Below are 16,103 nucleotides of genomic sequence, written 5' to 3'. Positions count from 1 at the left end.
CAACCCAAAGTTTATATACTCTTGCAGGTCGTTCGTAAAGAGCATACCGATTTTTAGAAAATTAGAATTATAATGCTTGACTCATACACAACATCGGAGTTTATTTGGTGAACAAATTAAATAACCGTATGCGAAGATCAGTCGGTCTTGTGATAGTTCTGGAGGCGTCTCTGCTGGCCCACAAAAGTCCCTATTACATTTTCACTTAGCTTTCCTAAATTGAAATCTCATCCATGATCAATTTACTAAAAGCAATGAAGAAATCATTTGGCGCTGACAACATTCCACATTCAATTAGCACCTCCTTTTTGTTCGCATACGGTTCGCTTATGCCAATCAGCTGTTTTTGCTTAAGAGATCCCAATGTGAACAAAATTCAGCTTGAAATTGCAACGCAAACACGCAGCTATAGTGTAAGCGTGCTATAACCATTTATCGATTAGCAAAAATACTGCAACTCGATACCAATCTCTAGTTTGTACCGGTTATCGGTGCAAAAAAATCTCAAATCGGAAAATTATTTCACATATAAACAATAACTTGGCAGAATTGGTGCATTTCTCTTGAACTTTCGTAGAAAATAAACGCAGGATGCCCGTGCTGCCGATGCCTCCTCTTATGCAGGTAAATGACACCCAAATCACACTATCTAGGGGAGTGCAATCAGCAAAAATGGTGTATTTCTTGAACAATAGAACGCCGTGGAGCCGATGCAAGTGGATGCACCGAACGAGGACAATGAGAACAACGAGGAGCAGCAGATTGTGGTGGAGAATCCCAGCATCGATCTCGAGGTGTACGCCAACCAATATGCCGGGATCGTGCGACTTCATCGCTTGATTTATGTGGCCGACGTCTGCCCGGTTCTGGCGGTGGAGGCACTGAAAATGGCCATCACCTACGTTCAGACCACCTACAACGTCAATCTGTACCAGGTGCTGCACAAGCGTTTGAGTGACCTGAATGCCGGGAACGCCCCAGCTCCGCCGGCGAATGCTGGCGGAGATCAGGGAGCAGCTGCAGGTCCTGCCGGTGCCCCAGCCGCTGCACCTCTTCCGGATATCGCAGCTCAACCTGTGGCCCAGGCTCAGGGACAGGCTCAGCCTGCTGGCGAGAAGGATGCCTTCGCTTACGACGCCGGGTGGGTAGACACCAAGATGAAGAAGGCGGCCCTAAAGCTGGAGAAGCTGGACTCTGACCTTAAGAACTACAAGTCCAATTCCATCAAGGAGAGCATTCGTCGGGGTCACGATGACCTGGCTGACCACTACCTTAGTTGTGGTGACCTCACCAATGCTCTGAAATGCTATTCCCGGGCCAGAGATTACTGCACCAGTGGCAAGCATGTGGTGAACATGTGCCTAAACGTAATCAAGGTTTCCATTTATCTACAAAACTGGGCTCATGTCATGAGCTACATATCCAAGGCAGAAAGCACTCCGGACTTTGCCGAGGGCTCCAAGGAGGCCAATGCCCAGGTGCATACACGACTGGAATGCGCTGCTGGTTTGGCGGAGCTGCAGCAGAAGAAGTACAAAGTGGCCGCCAAGCATTTTCTCAATGCCAACTTCGATCACTGCGACTTTCCCGAGATGATCTCCACCAGCAATGTGGCGGTCTATGGTGGCCTTTGCGCCCTGGCCACCTTTGATCGGCCGGAGCTTAAGCGCCTGGTTATCGCTTCCACATCCTTCAAACTCTTCTTAGAACTCGAGCCTCAACTAAGGGATATTATATTCAAGTTCTACGAAAGCAAGTACGCCTCCTGTTTGACCCTATTGGATGAGATCAGGGACAATCTGCTGGTGGACATGTATATTGCGCCCCATGTGACCACTTTGTACACTAAAATACGTAATCGCGCTCTTATCCAGTACTTTAGCCCCTACATGTCGGCAGATATGCACAAAATGGCAATGGCCTTTAACTCATCGGTGGGCGATTTGGAGAACGAGGTGATGCAGTTGATATTGGACGGGCAGATCCAGGCGCGCATCGATTCGCACAACAAGATCCTGTACGCCAAGGAGGCCGATCAAAGGAATAGCACCTTTGAGAGGGCTTTGATCATGGGCAAGCAGTACCAGCGTCATACCAGGATGCTCGTCCTCCGGGCGGCGATGCTCAAAAGCCATATCCACGTGAAGAACGTTTCCAGAGAGGGCAGTAGCAGCCACGGCGCCGAACTCTGCGTCTCTGCTGGATCCTCTACAACTGCTCAGCTAGCCAGAATTTAGGACAGCACTTAATACCCGATGAACTATATATATTACACACTGGCTAAATAAAGATATAGCAAAGCTAAATAAGAAAAGGAGTACCGAAATTTTATTAAAATTGTTCTTTTGTTTACTTGATTAATTTGCAAAATTTAACTTATAGAACGTTGTAGTTCAAGTTAAACAACATTTAAAAAATTGTATGATATAAAATGTTAGAATTTATTGGTGTGTTATTACAAAGATAATACTATCGTCTGGAGTACTCCTTGCGCTCGCTTTCCCGCCTTCTGTCTTTACTGGCGGACCGGGACCGATTTCTGGAGCGGGATTTAACCCTGCGATGTCTACTTTCATCTCTTCGTCGTTGGTGGGTGTGCTCCGAGTCCCTAGACCTTTGATGACCACTTCTTTTGTCTTCCTTATGATTACTTTTGTGGTTGTCCTCGGAATCGCTGCTACTCGAGGAAGAAGAGGAGTCTGAACTGTCGCTAACTGAAGATTTCCTTTCTTTTCTGCCTGATTTTTCTTTCTTAGATTTCTTTTTCTTGTTGTCCTTATCCTCTTTTTGCCTTTTCGATTTTTTCTTGGATGGTTTTTTGATACTCTCGCCCTTGCGCTTCATTCGTTCAATCTTCTCTAGTTTCTTGAGCAGCTTTAGCTTTTGTTTCTTGGACAGCGATTTGAGGAATACAAGCTCTGGGTTTTGCTGATTGGTGTTGGCCTCCTCTTCGCCGTCGCTCGGCACCAGCTGGTGCTGCTGCTGGATGGTCTTGATACTCTGAAGCTCCAGCGCCGATCGCTTCATCATGAGGCCATCCTCCTTCATCTGCTCTTCCAGCACGTTCTTGGCCATGATGTCGCTGGCCTCAGTTTCCGCATGTAGTTTGCGAGCCTCGCTCATCGAAATGCTGTACATGGTGCACTCCTTGTCCGTGTTAATGTGGCCCCATTTGTGGCATTTGAGGCAACGCACGTTACGCACTTGGATGCCAAAAGGCTGGTCCCGGATCTCGGTGTCGCCCTTGCAGTACGACTCCCTGGGAGCGTTGTACTTTCTCTGCCACTCAAACTTGTACTCCGGCTCGTTGTCGTCCTTTTCGCGCTCCTTTCGCACTCCCGGTGGTGGTTCGTACATGAAATTCACGCTCAACTTGTCCTTGCTGTCCTTGCTGAGCATCGCCTTGTTCTCGTGCAGATTCTGCTCCTTCTCGTACTGGTTGCGCAGCTCCTCCTGCTTCTTCTTGTACGCCTCCGCCTGCTGCTCCGCCATCCACACCTGCAAAAGGACATGACTACATTGTAAGGCTCCATTCTTGCGAAGTATGTACAGTGGGTCAGTTTGCCCAAACCACTTTTTTCAAAACTTTAGACGCCCATTAAAACTGAAGAAAACATGTTATTATACTAATTTAAACGCAAGATACATCTATAGTTATGAAAATAAGTATTTAATGATTTTGTGGTTGTTTAAATAATACATAATTAACTTTTTTGAGTTATTTTCAAAAATTTATGAAATAATTAAATAGTCAGGTTATTATAGAAGTGTTCGCTGTTTTTATTCTTTTGATATTTGTTCAGTATTTATGGGTTGTTCAAGATTTCAAGAGATAAGTGATTCAAGTAAGAAGTGACCCACTGTATATAATTATGTTTTTTTATCAGGACCTGGATCCACTTACCCTCTTGAGATTGTCTCTGGAGGCGGGGTGGAAGAATTTCTTACACATGTAGTTGTTGAAGCCCTTGCCCATCTTGCAGTTTTGTGTTATTAGCTATTAATGGTATAAAATTTGAGGATTTCGCTATTTTTATAAATATTTTCAGCTGCGTTGTTTTTATATGTACTAGTGATGGGAAAATACCTTTATTTACATCGATGTTCTATATTTTTATATCGATGTTGTCGATAAATTTATATTACTGAAGCAGTGTTGAGAAATTTGTGCAGCCAGAGATGACCACACGAAACCGTGCTTGCAAACGATACATCGTTGGTTGCCACAGGGTCTATCTACAAGTTTTTAATATTGCGTTCCTTAAAATATTATTAACAAATAATTCAACGATTCTACATTTATTTAGACATTTTGTAAATATTTGTGTATTTTATATTAGGTAATGTCTATTGTATGAAATTTTATTTTGCTTGCAAAGAATTAAAAAAAATATTCGGATTTGAAGGTTGGCACGAATATGTCCTAGAATAATAGTCACAAAAAAGTGTGAAACTATCGGTTGTTTTAGTAGTAATACCAATACTGTTTTACCCCGTTATAGTGCTGCCCAACACTCAAGCTGTCGGGAAATCTGAAACTTGGATCTTCTCTTTTATTCTTTTTTTTTCATATCAATCAATTAATATAAAACGATGGAGAGCTATGACGAATCTCAAATGGTTTACTGCCCGTACAATAAGGAGCACAAAATGCTGCGCAAGAAACTCCAGCAGCACATCCTGAAATGCCGTGTGATCTACAAAGACACGGTGGAACTGATGGTTTGTCCCTTCAACAAGGGGCATCTAATTCCGGAGCCCGAGTTTTTTGTGAGTAAAATTAGAATATTTAGTGAACTCCGCTTAACTTCCGAACACCAAACAGCAACACACCAAATCGTGTGAGGATCGGAAGATTATAGTGCACTATCAGACGAGTGCACCTGCTGTTCTGAACGAAGACACCAGACACGCCAAGATCGAGTGCGAAGAAAACTGGGACGACGATGATGTTCCCGACTACGATCCGCAGGTCTATTGCTCCACGGCCAACATAGTGAGGGAACCGAATGGATTGTTTCCCTCACAGCGAAAGGCTTTTATCAAGGAGGAGAATCGTCGTCAGTTTGGCGAGGATTACAAGGAGGAGAAGCCCCCAAAGGCTAAGAAACGCGCGGACACTCGTCCCGCGCCCTATGAAGCGTGGACGCCATACTCAAGGCGTCAGTAGTTGGAATATATATATATGTTCCCATCGAACAAAAGCCAAAGTATTTTTAGAGGCTTTAACTGAGCTCACAAATTCAGGAAACCAAGGGTTCACATTTTAAAATACCTATTTAGATTTTGCTCTTAAATAAGTATAGTTTCTCTTTGAGTTGAGCAGTAATATACAAAAATATATGGCGATTAATAATACAATTCTTAAAATCAAGAATTATACATATCAGTCAGAAGCCAAATCTAATTTCATTCACATTAAGGTTTAGTTGAGATGCTTTCGAAACGCAATGTCGAATTCTTTATGGTTACAAAAAAATATATATATAAATATAAACTATTTGTTGAAAATAAAACAAGTGCCTTCTCTCCAACAAATATAAAAAATTGAAATACATTTTCCGACATTTATTTCCCATTTTAAAATTAATAATATGTGTTACTTTGCCTATATAACGGAATAACCACTTCTCATAACACCATATTCCCATGTTTGTAACGGGTTTTCAGGGATCAGAACTTTTTTGTCAATACTTTTCAGAAATTTTTTTTTTGCTAAATCTGTGTGTTTTAAACTAAACTCATATAGCAAATACAGCTGCTTTCATAATGGTGTACACTGTACACACAGATATGGGATTTAAAGATTATTTGGTCAATAAGAAAAATATCCTTGCAGAGTAACAAAAAATTTTGTCGGAAATGTACAACGAAGTGAATCATTTCGATTTCGGTCATTTAAATTTGCGGTCGTAAAATTGCAGATTGCCGAGTAGAATAGTCAGTAATATATATACATAGTATACATTCGATGTTTTGATCATGTTCCCTTCTACAGTGTACTTTATTTTTAAATCCATTAGGAACTTGTTTTTTTATAAATCGACGGAAGTCATATAGCTGCAGAAATTCTATACTCATCGCAATAAATAAAAAATGAATAACAAAAGTACGTGTGCCTATCGTTCTCTTCACATTGCTGTTTAACATGTGACCACCAACATCACAGTAATGTTTGGAATAAATTGTTTATCACTTCGATGATGATGTAGTACAAGTACCAAGGATTTAACTCTTACCCTACCGTATTTTTTTTTAATTTCCTATTTGACTACCTTTTAACCTGGTTTGATTTTATAATTTTGCCAACAATTTCGAATCGTGTTGTAAACCAAAATATTATATTCTTGGTCAGAATAACCATGCATATCATTTTTGAAGTGTTTAGTTATAAATTCATAAAGAGTACTTAATTGAATTTTAATAACATTATCTAAATTCAAAATATTAAGTTAAATTGTTTGAGAATGCTATATCAATCAAATAAACAAAACCCGTACAGCAATACAATAAACCACGAGTTGCGCGGCAGAATTTTACAAAAGTCAACAATTTTACTAAACTTCAGGAACTCAGCATTTTGAAATGTTTTAGAATCCTAATCACAACCTTGAGCAATTCATTCAAAGAAATTCAGGAAATTAAAAATCCGAACTTGGTTAAGACTCGAAATCCAACAAATCAATAATGATCGTAATCTAAACCACATGGCATTCATAGAAGCTCAACAAGTTATCCAGTTCAGATAGATCCCTAGGTGCGCATTTAAAACTTGATCCATTTAAGGAAAACACCAACATAGTCCATTTGCGAGAATCAACGTTTCTTTATTGTAAAGAATGGCGCCGTTTCCACACGCGATTTTTAAGATGTTTTGTTTTTTACACTAAGCGTTACGGTAAAAACAGTAAACAGCGACGTCCCAGGGTTCCAGCGAAGAGTCTCAGCCGGCGATTTACGCGGTCTCCATGGGCTGGGCGGCGGTCTCCTCGGTGTACTTGCCCTTGTCCTTGCCGAGAGCGGCCAGACGACCCTTGCCGCGGCGCTCCAGGATGGCCTTGCGGTCCTTGTCGAGCTTCAGCTTGACGATCAGCACCTTGCTGGGGTGGATGCCCACGTAGACGTTGGTGCCGTTGGCGTTCTCGCGCTGGATCTTCTCGATGTAGACGACGAACTTCTTGCGGTACGACTGCACCACCTTGCCCACCTGGTTGCCCTTGAAGTGGCCGCGGATCACCTGCACCTCGTCGTCCCGGCGGATGGGCATGGAGCGCACGTTGTACTTCTGGCGCAGCTCCTTGGACAGGGGCGCGGACATGAGGCGCCGGCGGATGTGGGAGGGCGCCTGGAAGTGGCGCTTGCGGTTCTTCCTGCGCGACGACGACACGAACGGGTTCTGCTTCATCTTGCTTGTGAGGGCTGTAAACAGGAAGTGGACACTGCGTAAGTTGAGGTTTATCCGGAACTATCGGGGCGTCACAGAAATCTCTTTGGGGGAATTTTCACCGAATTTCGCGCAAACAGATTTCTGCGAGCCCCCAATAATTGCACAGCGGAGTTGCGCGACGCCTTCTCCGTTTAATTTCATCGTTTGAGGGGCATAAAATCTGTTGATGCCGGCCAAATACGATATTTACGCAAAAAACGCACTCACCGTCGAAAAATCAACGAAAAGAAAGAATTTTGACAGATGGGCCGCCGTTAGGGGTGGTAAAAGGACCGCGCTAGAGATGGCGATAGTTATGCTGATATCGGATGCTTTTATAATACCCACTGCACACTCCGCTTTTAAAGGTATAGAGAAACAGTTGAAGTCTTGCCGACAAAAAGTTTTCAGTTATTGTGGACATTAGTTTTCAGGACTGGCGCAACTGTATTTCGATCTGTGTACAATGCTGACAGAGGTGTTTCTGCATCAGCGACCAAATTCCGATTCAGCGACTTATTCCCCATAAGAAGTACATGCGCTAGAAAGAGACGGGTAAAAGTCGATCAGATCCGCTTCAGCGGAAAGTGGGACCTCACATGCTGCGGAGATTTCCGTACATGGTGTTGTGGGATATTTTTGGGCAGGGGTTGTATTTTGCTCCTGTCAGGTGTCGTTAGGGAAAATTTTGAAATTGTATAACAAATGCAAATTTGATTCGAATAAAATAATTTTAAACAAAGTCGTATCGACCCTAGGGCTTTCCCTTTTTTTGAGGGAATGTTCAACCTGGTATGTTTCCCCTTTTGGCAAGACAAAGCATTATAAGAATTTCTGCTCAATCGGAAATTTTCATGAATATGTCTTTAATATTTGCGGCAACATTCATCTCCCCATCTCGTTGCTTAAATAAACGATGTGATGAGAGGTACGTATGCCAGGAGGGTGTTTAAGTACATTTAAGGCTGCAACCAAACTTCCTTGTTGAAATTTCAAGGGCGAAACTTTTCAAAGGAGTTTGTTGGTCCTCAATAGTTCCAATTCCATTTTAACAAAAATTGCTTGAGCTGAAATCTCTTCCTTATGCGATTTGCCGGGAACAATGGAGAAGTGATACGGCTCGAAAAATCTTCCACTTGATATTGCTGAAATTGCATTTAGTTTTGCGTTGCAAAATGCACGGCTTCTCCAGTCGGTTATGGTTTGTTTATGCCTATTATCAGTTCTTTCTTCAGCGATTCCTTATGTGATCAATAATGTGTGCAGAGGGTATTAGCGATTTGAAGCGACTCTTACCCGTCTATTGGATGTACATTTATGGAAGTAAAAGTCGCTGTTGCAAATATCGTCGCTGTTTCAGAAAATTCAGTAGTCTGAATAGCCTCTTACCTTTAATTTAGTTGATTTATTTCGATAACAGTGCCATCTCTACGTGATGAGCTGTCAAACCAGAGACCATGCGCTTTACAACACTTTCGGGGAGTGTGACCGTGCTAGTACCCTGTTCAGGCAGAAATTTAAGAAATTCTGTAGCTATTTATTTTGTTTGTGCCGACCGCTGTTGTACCCTGTACGTGATGCGGTGCTCGATGCCGCTGTTAATTTAAAAATTTAAGAAGTGTTTTTTGCAGCTGACTTTTGATTGAAAACTATTCTTAACGCTTTTAAGAAACTAGTCAATTTTTCATTAAACAATTTTATTGAGTCTAACAATTTGGACGATAAAAAAGGATTCCATTTATACTCCACTGATCTTTGTGTGTATAGCAAGGTATATTACCGAATTATAATTCTTATCTCCTTCATATAAATCTAAAACACGTGTAGTTATAATGGAGGCAACAAGTTGCCAATTTAACCACCTTGCTCGCTGTGTTGAAATTCAGTTTAGTGGGGAAAAGCTTTTTCAAAATCTAGATGCTCTTGCGATCGTATCTGCTGCTGGAGAATGGGCATTCATTCGCGTGTGAGCAGCCAACTGTTGCTGTTGCGGTGTTGTGGTGTCTGGGGATCGAAAACCCAAAGAAAGTCCAGTTTGGCCCCTTGATTAAATTAACTTTTCCACTACACTCAAGATGATGAACAGCCTGAAGAAACTGCCCGTGCGCATGGTGAGTTTGCCACGCCCCCTCAGTTCTCACTTTTGGTTCAACTAATTTGATTTATAATTTTTAGCTGGCTAATGCCGCTGCACGTCAGCAAAATGCTGCGATGTCCTCGGCAGCGGGTCTCCCCCCACCCCTCACTTTCCTTACCGACGATGAGAAAATGATGAAGGAGACTGGTGAGTTTCGCCCTAGATTTATATAGACCATCAGTGGCTCTGTACTTCGTAAGGCCAATAGTAGACCCATTTTGATAAGCATGTTTGTTTCCATGTCCATGTCGAGTTTTTAGATATTTTTTTGCTGTTTGGTTTGACTTGCTTGTTACGTAACTCAGAGCATCGCAAAGAGGCGATTGTTATTTATTAACCTTTCCATTGTACTAACTAGCTAAAGTCTTGCTGCACCATAAACTTATAAATATATTTTCAGTTGTATTCCCTTTTTTGCTGATAGTGTGTTTAGTGAGGGAATAGAGAATAACGTTTGCCAGATAAGCACATTTTTATTTTGTTATTGGAAGTAAAATGACAGTCAATACCAGTCGGCTGGTTTGGTCATTTTCTATATGATGTTTGTCTAAATATTAACATAGCTGAATATTTTTTTCTTTTTATGATCAAGCGATTTTTTTTTCCATTGCTTAGTTTATTTGAATGAATTCGATCAGCAAATATTATTATTTCTATATATATATTTTTTATTTGTATAATTTTTTTTTAATTAATATTAGTTTTCATTTAATGGTTAATATGTTAATTTAAGTAAAAATTATTTTTTTAATTACTTTGGTGTCTTTTATAAAATATTCTATTATTTTAAGTTAAAAATTTTCCATTCCTGAAATATTTCTAAAAAGCTTGAATGCTTATTTAAAAAGCTAAATAATATGCATAAAATATTCCTATCCAATCTTAAAAGTTTATCACTTATAAAATATTATATAAAAGAAAACAACAATCGGAACTTTGGTTTTAATCAACTATGTTAAAGTGAAAAGTGTCGGGCGAAAATAAAAAATGTATGATTTTCCGCATTTAAAAAGCAAAAATACTACCCAAAAAGCTGCCAGCTTGGCAAGTTCAAGGTCTAGCCTTATCAAGAGCTTTTTAAGGGTAAAACTTTCCTCTCACCTTAGTTATTTCCTTAATATTAATATTTTTTTCCTATTAAACATAATAATAGGGAATAAAAAATATCGTTGGTAAACTCACCTTCAGGGAGCTAAAGGAAAAGGGGGTGGGTCAGCACACATACACATGCGTACACCCGCTCCCGCTCACATATACATAGACGGTCTAAAAATAACTCTCGGTTGCCGCCACCACTAAACTTCGGATTTCGCCGCTGCTTTTTCTCGGCTGGCCGTGGTGTTCCACGTTGAGGGGCCGGTAAATAAGGAAAAATATTTACCAATGCGCGAGTTCGAGTCTCGGTCCCGATCGATCGAACCCATCTTTTATGTAGTAAAAACGTGGGTGGTTTTCAGTAATATTTGATGTTATATTTATTAGTTTATCATATCCAAAATTTCACAGGTCAGTCAGCTGTTTGGTTCTGGTTTTAAACGTCAACCGAATAGCGTTACACTTGTGATAGAGCATTAAATGCGGCTGTGCCACGCCCCCTGCCCACCTGTGATCACTGTTCTAGTGATCACGCCGGGCAACCGGGGGCGTGGCACTTGGTCGGGCGCCCTTCCCTAGAGAGTTGAATTAGCTGAGTGGGAGGACTATTCTCCCGCAATCCGGTTAATTCCTAGTTGGGAAGGTTACATTTTTATTTTTTTTACCCAATTTTCCTTTGTTCTGCTTATCAATCACTAAATTGGTCTTAATCTGTATGGTTTCCAATTTTACATACGTACAAATAATTCTAAGTGGTATGTGTCTATATGGTCTGACTGTTGCGTAATCTAAACTGAATGCAAAGTGGCTAAGTGCATGAACTGAAACTGGTTTTTTATTTTTTTCAAAGTGTTTTAATTTTAAGTAATGGTACAGCTAACACTTATACTTTTAGTTTAATGATCTTATAATATCTAAACCCGCCAGTGTCAGTTTCTAATTTGTTTGGTAATAGGATGACGGTTTTTTATTAATTTTTAAGCTACTAAAAGTACATAAATTAAACATTTTATTTAGATTTTCTTTAAGGAAATAGGCAAGGGACAGAAACTCATTCATTTGAAACATTATTTAGGGAAGGCATTGCTTTCAACCAAGTACAGTTGCGCATTGCGAATTCATATTCAGAAACAATTAAAAGTGAGAATAAAATTAATAAAATAAAATGGTAAAGAATTCAAAAAAATTGATTTTGTGTCATTTCGTATTAAATATTTCAAGAAAAATTGCAATAGAATAGAGCAAATTTACCATCGAGTCCAGTGGGACGGGTCACATCTGGCAGAAAACTACTGACCCTGCCCATATGGTTGGAAAACTAAATGAATATATAAAGTTTATCAATAATTCAAGCATTCCCCAAGAAACAAAATATTTTCATAAGTATGCAAAGTGACAGGAAAGTGAATAAGAAAGGGAAGTCGAAGGTGTGAGAACTTTTGTGGGTGTGTTCCAGTTGCTTGCTTTCCAAGCTGAAAAACAATGTCAAGAAAAATGCTTTAAAAAGATCAATAATACATACATATGTACGTTGAGAGAATAATAGAATTAGCTAAAAAGACAGCTGCGAGAGCCCCACGCGATCGGAGAATCCGCTGATAAAAAATACACACGCACAACCCACACAACGATTTTTTATCTGACTATAATGTAGAAAAATAAAGAAGTCAACTTATACAAACAACAGGCCAAGAGCAAACATCGGGCCCCTTATAGGAAAAAGAGGCAGAAAGAATCAAAAGCAAAAAGCTTTAGACCAGACTTTTTTAAGAAATCGTGTTAAAGGAAACTTTGATAAAAAGCTTCTCTACTGATCGTTTAGGTGTTCTATATGATATTTAATTTTTGAAAGAAAATGGTAATATGGTTTTAGTTTTATACTCGTACATTTATCTTTATTACCTTTTTTTCTGTGTAGAAGTAATAAATTCTATTTTTCTAATAATTAATTTAATATCAATATCACACTTTTTTGAGGTTTTTGAAAGTTTTATATAAATTTATATTATTTAAATGGTAATACATTGTTTCTTCTTTTGTTTCAGTTGCCAAACTGGCCCAGGAGCAGATCCAGCCCTTGGTCAAGAAAATGGACTTCGAGCACAAATTCGATCCCTCCGTGGTGAAGGCAGTTTTCGAGAACGGTCTGATGGGCATTGAGATCGATACCGAGCTGGGAGGCAGTGGCTGCAACTTCATGACCAACATCATCGTGGTGGAGGAGCTGTCCAAGATTGATCCCGCCGTGGCGGCCTTTGTGGACATCCACAACACTCTGGTCAACTCGCTGATGATCAAGTTCGGCAATGCCGAGCAGAAGGCCAAGTACCTGCCCAAGTTGGCCCAGGAGTACGCCGGAAGCTTCGCCTTGACCGAACCCGGAGCAGGGTCAGATGCCTTTTCCCTGAAGACGGTGGCTAAGAAGGACGGCAACCACTACGTGATTAACGGCTCCAAGATGTGGATCTCCAACTCCGATGTGGCTGGAGTCTTCCTGATCTTCGCCAATGCCAAGCCAGAGGATGTAAGTAGATAGGTTTAAAGCAAGCCATTTATTTCTCTTTTATTTCTTCCAATCTTAATTCGGTCTAAATTCGGTTTAAAATCAAATAGTGATGAAATATTTTAGTAATATCTATACATATCATCTTTCGAACAACATCTGAGTGTAAAGTAAATTCATCTACTTTTAGTCATAGGTTTCCCATTATTTTTATTAGATTAGTTTTCACTTTTTTACTAGGGGCCTAGTCGATCACACAATATTTTCCATAGCTAATCTTTATGTTATTTTAAACGATTGCCACCTAATCGCCGTGAGTTTAAAGTTCAGTTGATTACAGATCGTTGAATAAGAAATCATTAGAATCACTTTTTAATAGGATATTTACACGTTTTGATCGCGTTATTTGAAACTAAAATTAATGATATGAAATATATTTTAGTTATGTGATTATAAACTAATATTCTTACATTATTTACAGGGCTACCGTGGCATCACCACCTTCATTGTGGATCGCGAGACCCCCGGCCTGATTGTGAACAAGCCCGAGGACAAGTTGGGCATCCGTGCCTCCGGAACCTGCCAGCTGACCTTCGACAACGTGCGCGTGCCCGAGGAGAACATCCTGGGAACCTTCGGACATGGCTACAAGTACGCCGCCGGCTTCCTGAACGAGGGTCGCATCGGAATCGCCGCGCAGATGGTGGGCCTGGCCCAGGGAACCTTCGATGCCACCATTCCGTATCTGCTGGAGCGCAAGCAGTTCGGAGAAGCCATCTACAACTTCCAATCGATGCAGCACCAGATCGCCACCGTGGCCACGGAAATCGAGGCCGCCCGCCTGATGACCTACAATGCTGCTCGTCTGCAGGAGCAGGGAGTGCCCTTCCAGAAGGAGGCCGCCATGGCCAAGTACTACGCTTCGGAGGTGGCCCAGAGGGCGGCCATCAAGTGCGTCGACTGGATGGGAGGCGTTGGCTTCACCCGCGATTTCCCCCAGGAGAAGTACTACCGTGACGTGAAGATCGGAGCCATCTACGAGGGCACCACCAACATGCAGCTCAGCACCATTGCCAAGAGCATCAAGAAGGAGTACTCCGGCTAGGAACTCTAGTCCACCCCCACAAATCCCCCACACAAGCTGAGATATCGTACGTCAGATACGTCAAGTGCATTTATGCGTGGGAACCGCTGGAAAAATTCTGACGGCCATCCGTTATCGGTTCTCTCCATGTTACCTTAGCATTTACCACATAGTTTCTTCTGTTATATTGTATAAAATACAATTAAAATATTTACATCCATAAAATTTATAAAAAATGTATTTCAATGTGTGCCTCCATCGGTTGTGGTGAAAGCAGCCAGCAGTATATTGATCACTGTGATCATGAAAACTCCCATCACCAGCAGATCATTGGTTCTTTCATAGCTCCGGTTTTTGAATCGCTTCAGACGTCGCTGTGTGGTTGTCATATTAGTACCTTTTGCTATTGATTGACTTCTTACTTACTTTGAAGATCAGCATTATTCCAACTAAGAGCTGCAGCACCAGGGAAAGTATCACCATAATCATACTGTATATGTAGGTGGAGGCCTTGTCATTGTAGGTGATTAAAAAACGGAGTTGATTAGCATTTGCCGAAAGCAAGGCTATATCCATGAGGCCTGGAAAAAGTAGACAAATACTTGGGTATTAACAATGTTCTTATTTCAACATTTGTATTCTTTCATCGGATTTGTTTTCTATAGTACTATAAGAACCTATAGGTTCTTACCTTCAGCCACATTTTTGTTTGCAGCATAGCTATTTCCCCCAGACAGATCGCTGGAACACTTATTTGTACCCTTCGATTTCTGCAAGTCAATGGGAGTTCTTAATTGAATCTGCTCATCTCGTTTATCCTTATCATCCACCTCCATGTCCACAACCAAATCCCTTCCTGAACCGCAACAAGGTCCACTGGTTGTACTGGCGAAACTTCCCCCGGAGCTGGGGGAATCCTCCAAAGATATTGTCACCTCGTTGCTGTCCATTGTTGGAGTGTTCGTCGAACAATAAGCATTTAAATACTCTGGTTTAAAGAAGGCGAAAAGCTTTCCTTGTTTTTGAGCATGGAAACCACATTTGAACTGCGGTCTACCAAAAGATAAACAGGAATGACACTGACCTAACTGCCCCAAAAAACTGGCGGCAGTTGGGGGCTGACGACTTGAAAACCTGATGGTTGAGGTACTTACTAAGTATGTTTGCCTTAAAGTATGCTAAGGAAACTAATTTAGAATGTACACATGTTAAGTGGGTGTCTAAAATTTATTTTTAAGTATAGTACATTAAACTGAGGAGTTTTTGTTTGGTTACTCCCATCTCAATAACCCTTTTGTTTTATGCTTCGAACGGTGAGTCGTACAAAAAAGGAACAAAACCTGAACAAACATGACCCACACACAAGAATCTTTGGCATGCGCAACCACAGCTTACAGTTTCACCTGAATCTCAAAGTTCAAAGCACAGTTTTGTTGTCTTTTTTTCTACTCTATGTTATAAGGACTCTTTAAAAATTGATACTTAAATCAGGCTTACCCTTTACAAGTAATTATAGATTCTTTATCAATAAACTTATAGACTTAACAGACAGCTGTCACATGCCAGTATCCCATCGCAAAGTTGGAGGGCAGCTAGAAAAGTTCTGATCAAAGTGAGCCTTAATTATTCAACGTCAATTGACCTGATATAACAATAAAAACAAAGGGTTTTTACTGTATCTGATATTCAATTAAATATTCCTCTTATTCATTCATATATTTCGTTTAACTGGCAATATCATTTCTTGAGTATACGTGATTTCGGTAGTAGTATTTTATGTAAATTACTTATTATCTTAACAGTTAATCGGGGGAGGTACCGCAATCTATTCTAATGTATTATATTTATGTCTTTACTT

General features: G+C 40.6%; 6 protein-coding genes across 10 annotated transcripts in view; 3 read left to right on the top strand and 3 right to left on the bottom strand.

Moving 5' to 3' along the window:
- Nucleotides 1-465: 465 nt before the first annotated feature.
- Nucleotides 466-2,317, top strand: CSN1b (COP9 signalosome subunit 1b). Its single transcript, XM_017089116.4, has 2 exons — nt 466-624; nt 696-2,317. Exons 1-2 carry the CDS (start codon nt 592-594, stop codon nt 2,235-2,237), a joined length of 1,575 nt encoding a protein of 524 aa, XP_016944605.3. The 5' UTR covers nt 466-591; the 3' UTR covers nt 2,238-2,317.
- Nucleotides 2,318-2,417: 100 nt separating this feature from the next.
- LOC108020742 (corepressor interacting with RBPJ 1) lies at nt 2,418-4,099 on the bottom strand. The gene is made up of 2 exons (XM_017089117.4): nt 3,905-4,099; nt 2,418-3,498 (listed from the first exon to the last, which is right to left on the bottom strand). Exons 1-2 carry the CDS (start codon nt 3,974-3,976, stop codon nt 2,470-2,472), a joined length of 1,101 nt encoding a protein of 366 aa, XP_016944606.3. The 5' UTR covers nt 3,977-4,099; the 3' UTR covers nt 2,418-2,469.
- A 395-nt stretch (nt 4,100-4,494) lies between these two features.
- Nucleotides 4,495-5,557, top strand: arx (asterix). The gene is made up of 2 exons (XM_017089119.4): nt 4,495-4,770; nt 4,826-5,557. Exons 1-2 carry the CDS (start codon nt 4,594-4,596, stop codon nt 5,168-5,170), a joined length of 522 nt encoding a protein of 173 aa, XP_016944608.1. The 5' UTR covers nt 4,495-4,593; the 3' UTR covers nt 5,171-5,557.
- A 1,245-nt stretch (nt 5,558-6,802) lies between these two features.
- RpL26 (ribosomal protein L26) overlaps nt 6,803-16,103 on the bottom strand; it is a 165,931-nt gene continuing 156,630 nt past the window's right edge. For 3 of the 4 annotated variants that reach the window (XM_065864387.1, XM_065864390.2, XM_065864389.1), the window contains exon 2: nt 6,803-7,419. In XM_065864387.1, the coding sequence (XP_065720459.1) occupies nt 6,956-7,405 (450 nt within the window). In that variant the 5' untranslated portion in view covers nt 7,406-7,419 and the 3' untranslated portion in view covers nt 6,803-6,955. Of the gene's footprint in view, nt 7,420-7,654; nt 7,771-16,103 lie in introns of those variants that run through there. The other variant, XM_017089089.3, reaches the window with a different exon arrangement.
- On the top strand, nt 9,376-14,481 carry LOC108020744 (short/branched chain specific acyl-CoA dehydrogenase, mitochondrial). The gene is made up of 4 exons (XM_017089120.4): nt 9,376-9,537; nt 9,602-9,710; nt 12,704-13,182; nt 13,643-14,481. The coding sequence occupies exons 1-4, from the start codon at nt 9,502-9,504 to the stop codon at nt 14,264-14,266; spliced, it is 1,248 nt and encodes a 415-aa protein (XP_016944609.1). The 5' UTR covers nt 9,376-9,501; the 3' UTR covers nt 14,267-14,481.
- NijB (Ninjurin B) lies at nt 14,257-15,313 on the bottom strand. Of its 2 annotated transcripts, XM_070995683.1 has the most exons (4): nt 15,076-15,313; nt 14,937-15,015; nt 14,672-14,826; nt 14,257-14,619 (listed from the first exon to the last, which is right to left on the bottom strand). In XM_070995683.1, exons 1-4 carry the CDS (start codon nt 15,193-15,195, stop codon nt 14,488-14,490), a joined length of 486 nt encoding a protein of 161 aa, XP_070851784.1. In that variant the 5' UTR covers nt 15,196-15,313; the 3' UTR covers nt 14,257-14,487. The 2 variants fall into 2 exon arrangements, with proteins under 2 accessions (XP_070851784.1, XP_016944560.4); XM_017089071.4 differs by having other exon boundaries at nt 14,937-15,309.

This window comes from Drosophila suzukii, chromosome 3 (genome assembly GCF_043229965.1).
Source record: "Drosophila suzukii chromosome 3, CBGP_Dsuzu_IsoJpt1.0, whole genome shotgun sequence".
In the NCBI taxonomy this organism is placed as follows: Eukaryota; Metazoa; Arthropoda; class Insecta; order Diptera; family Drosophilidae; genus Drosophila; species Drosophila suzukii.
The sequence above is the reverse complement of the archived record's forward strand: the minus strand, read 5'-3'. Positions and strand labels throughout refer to the sequence as shown.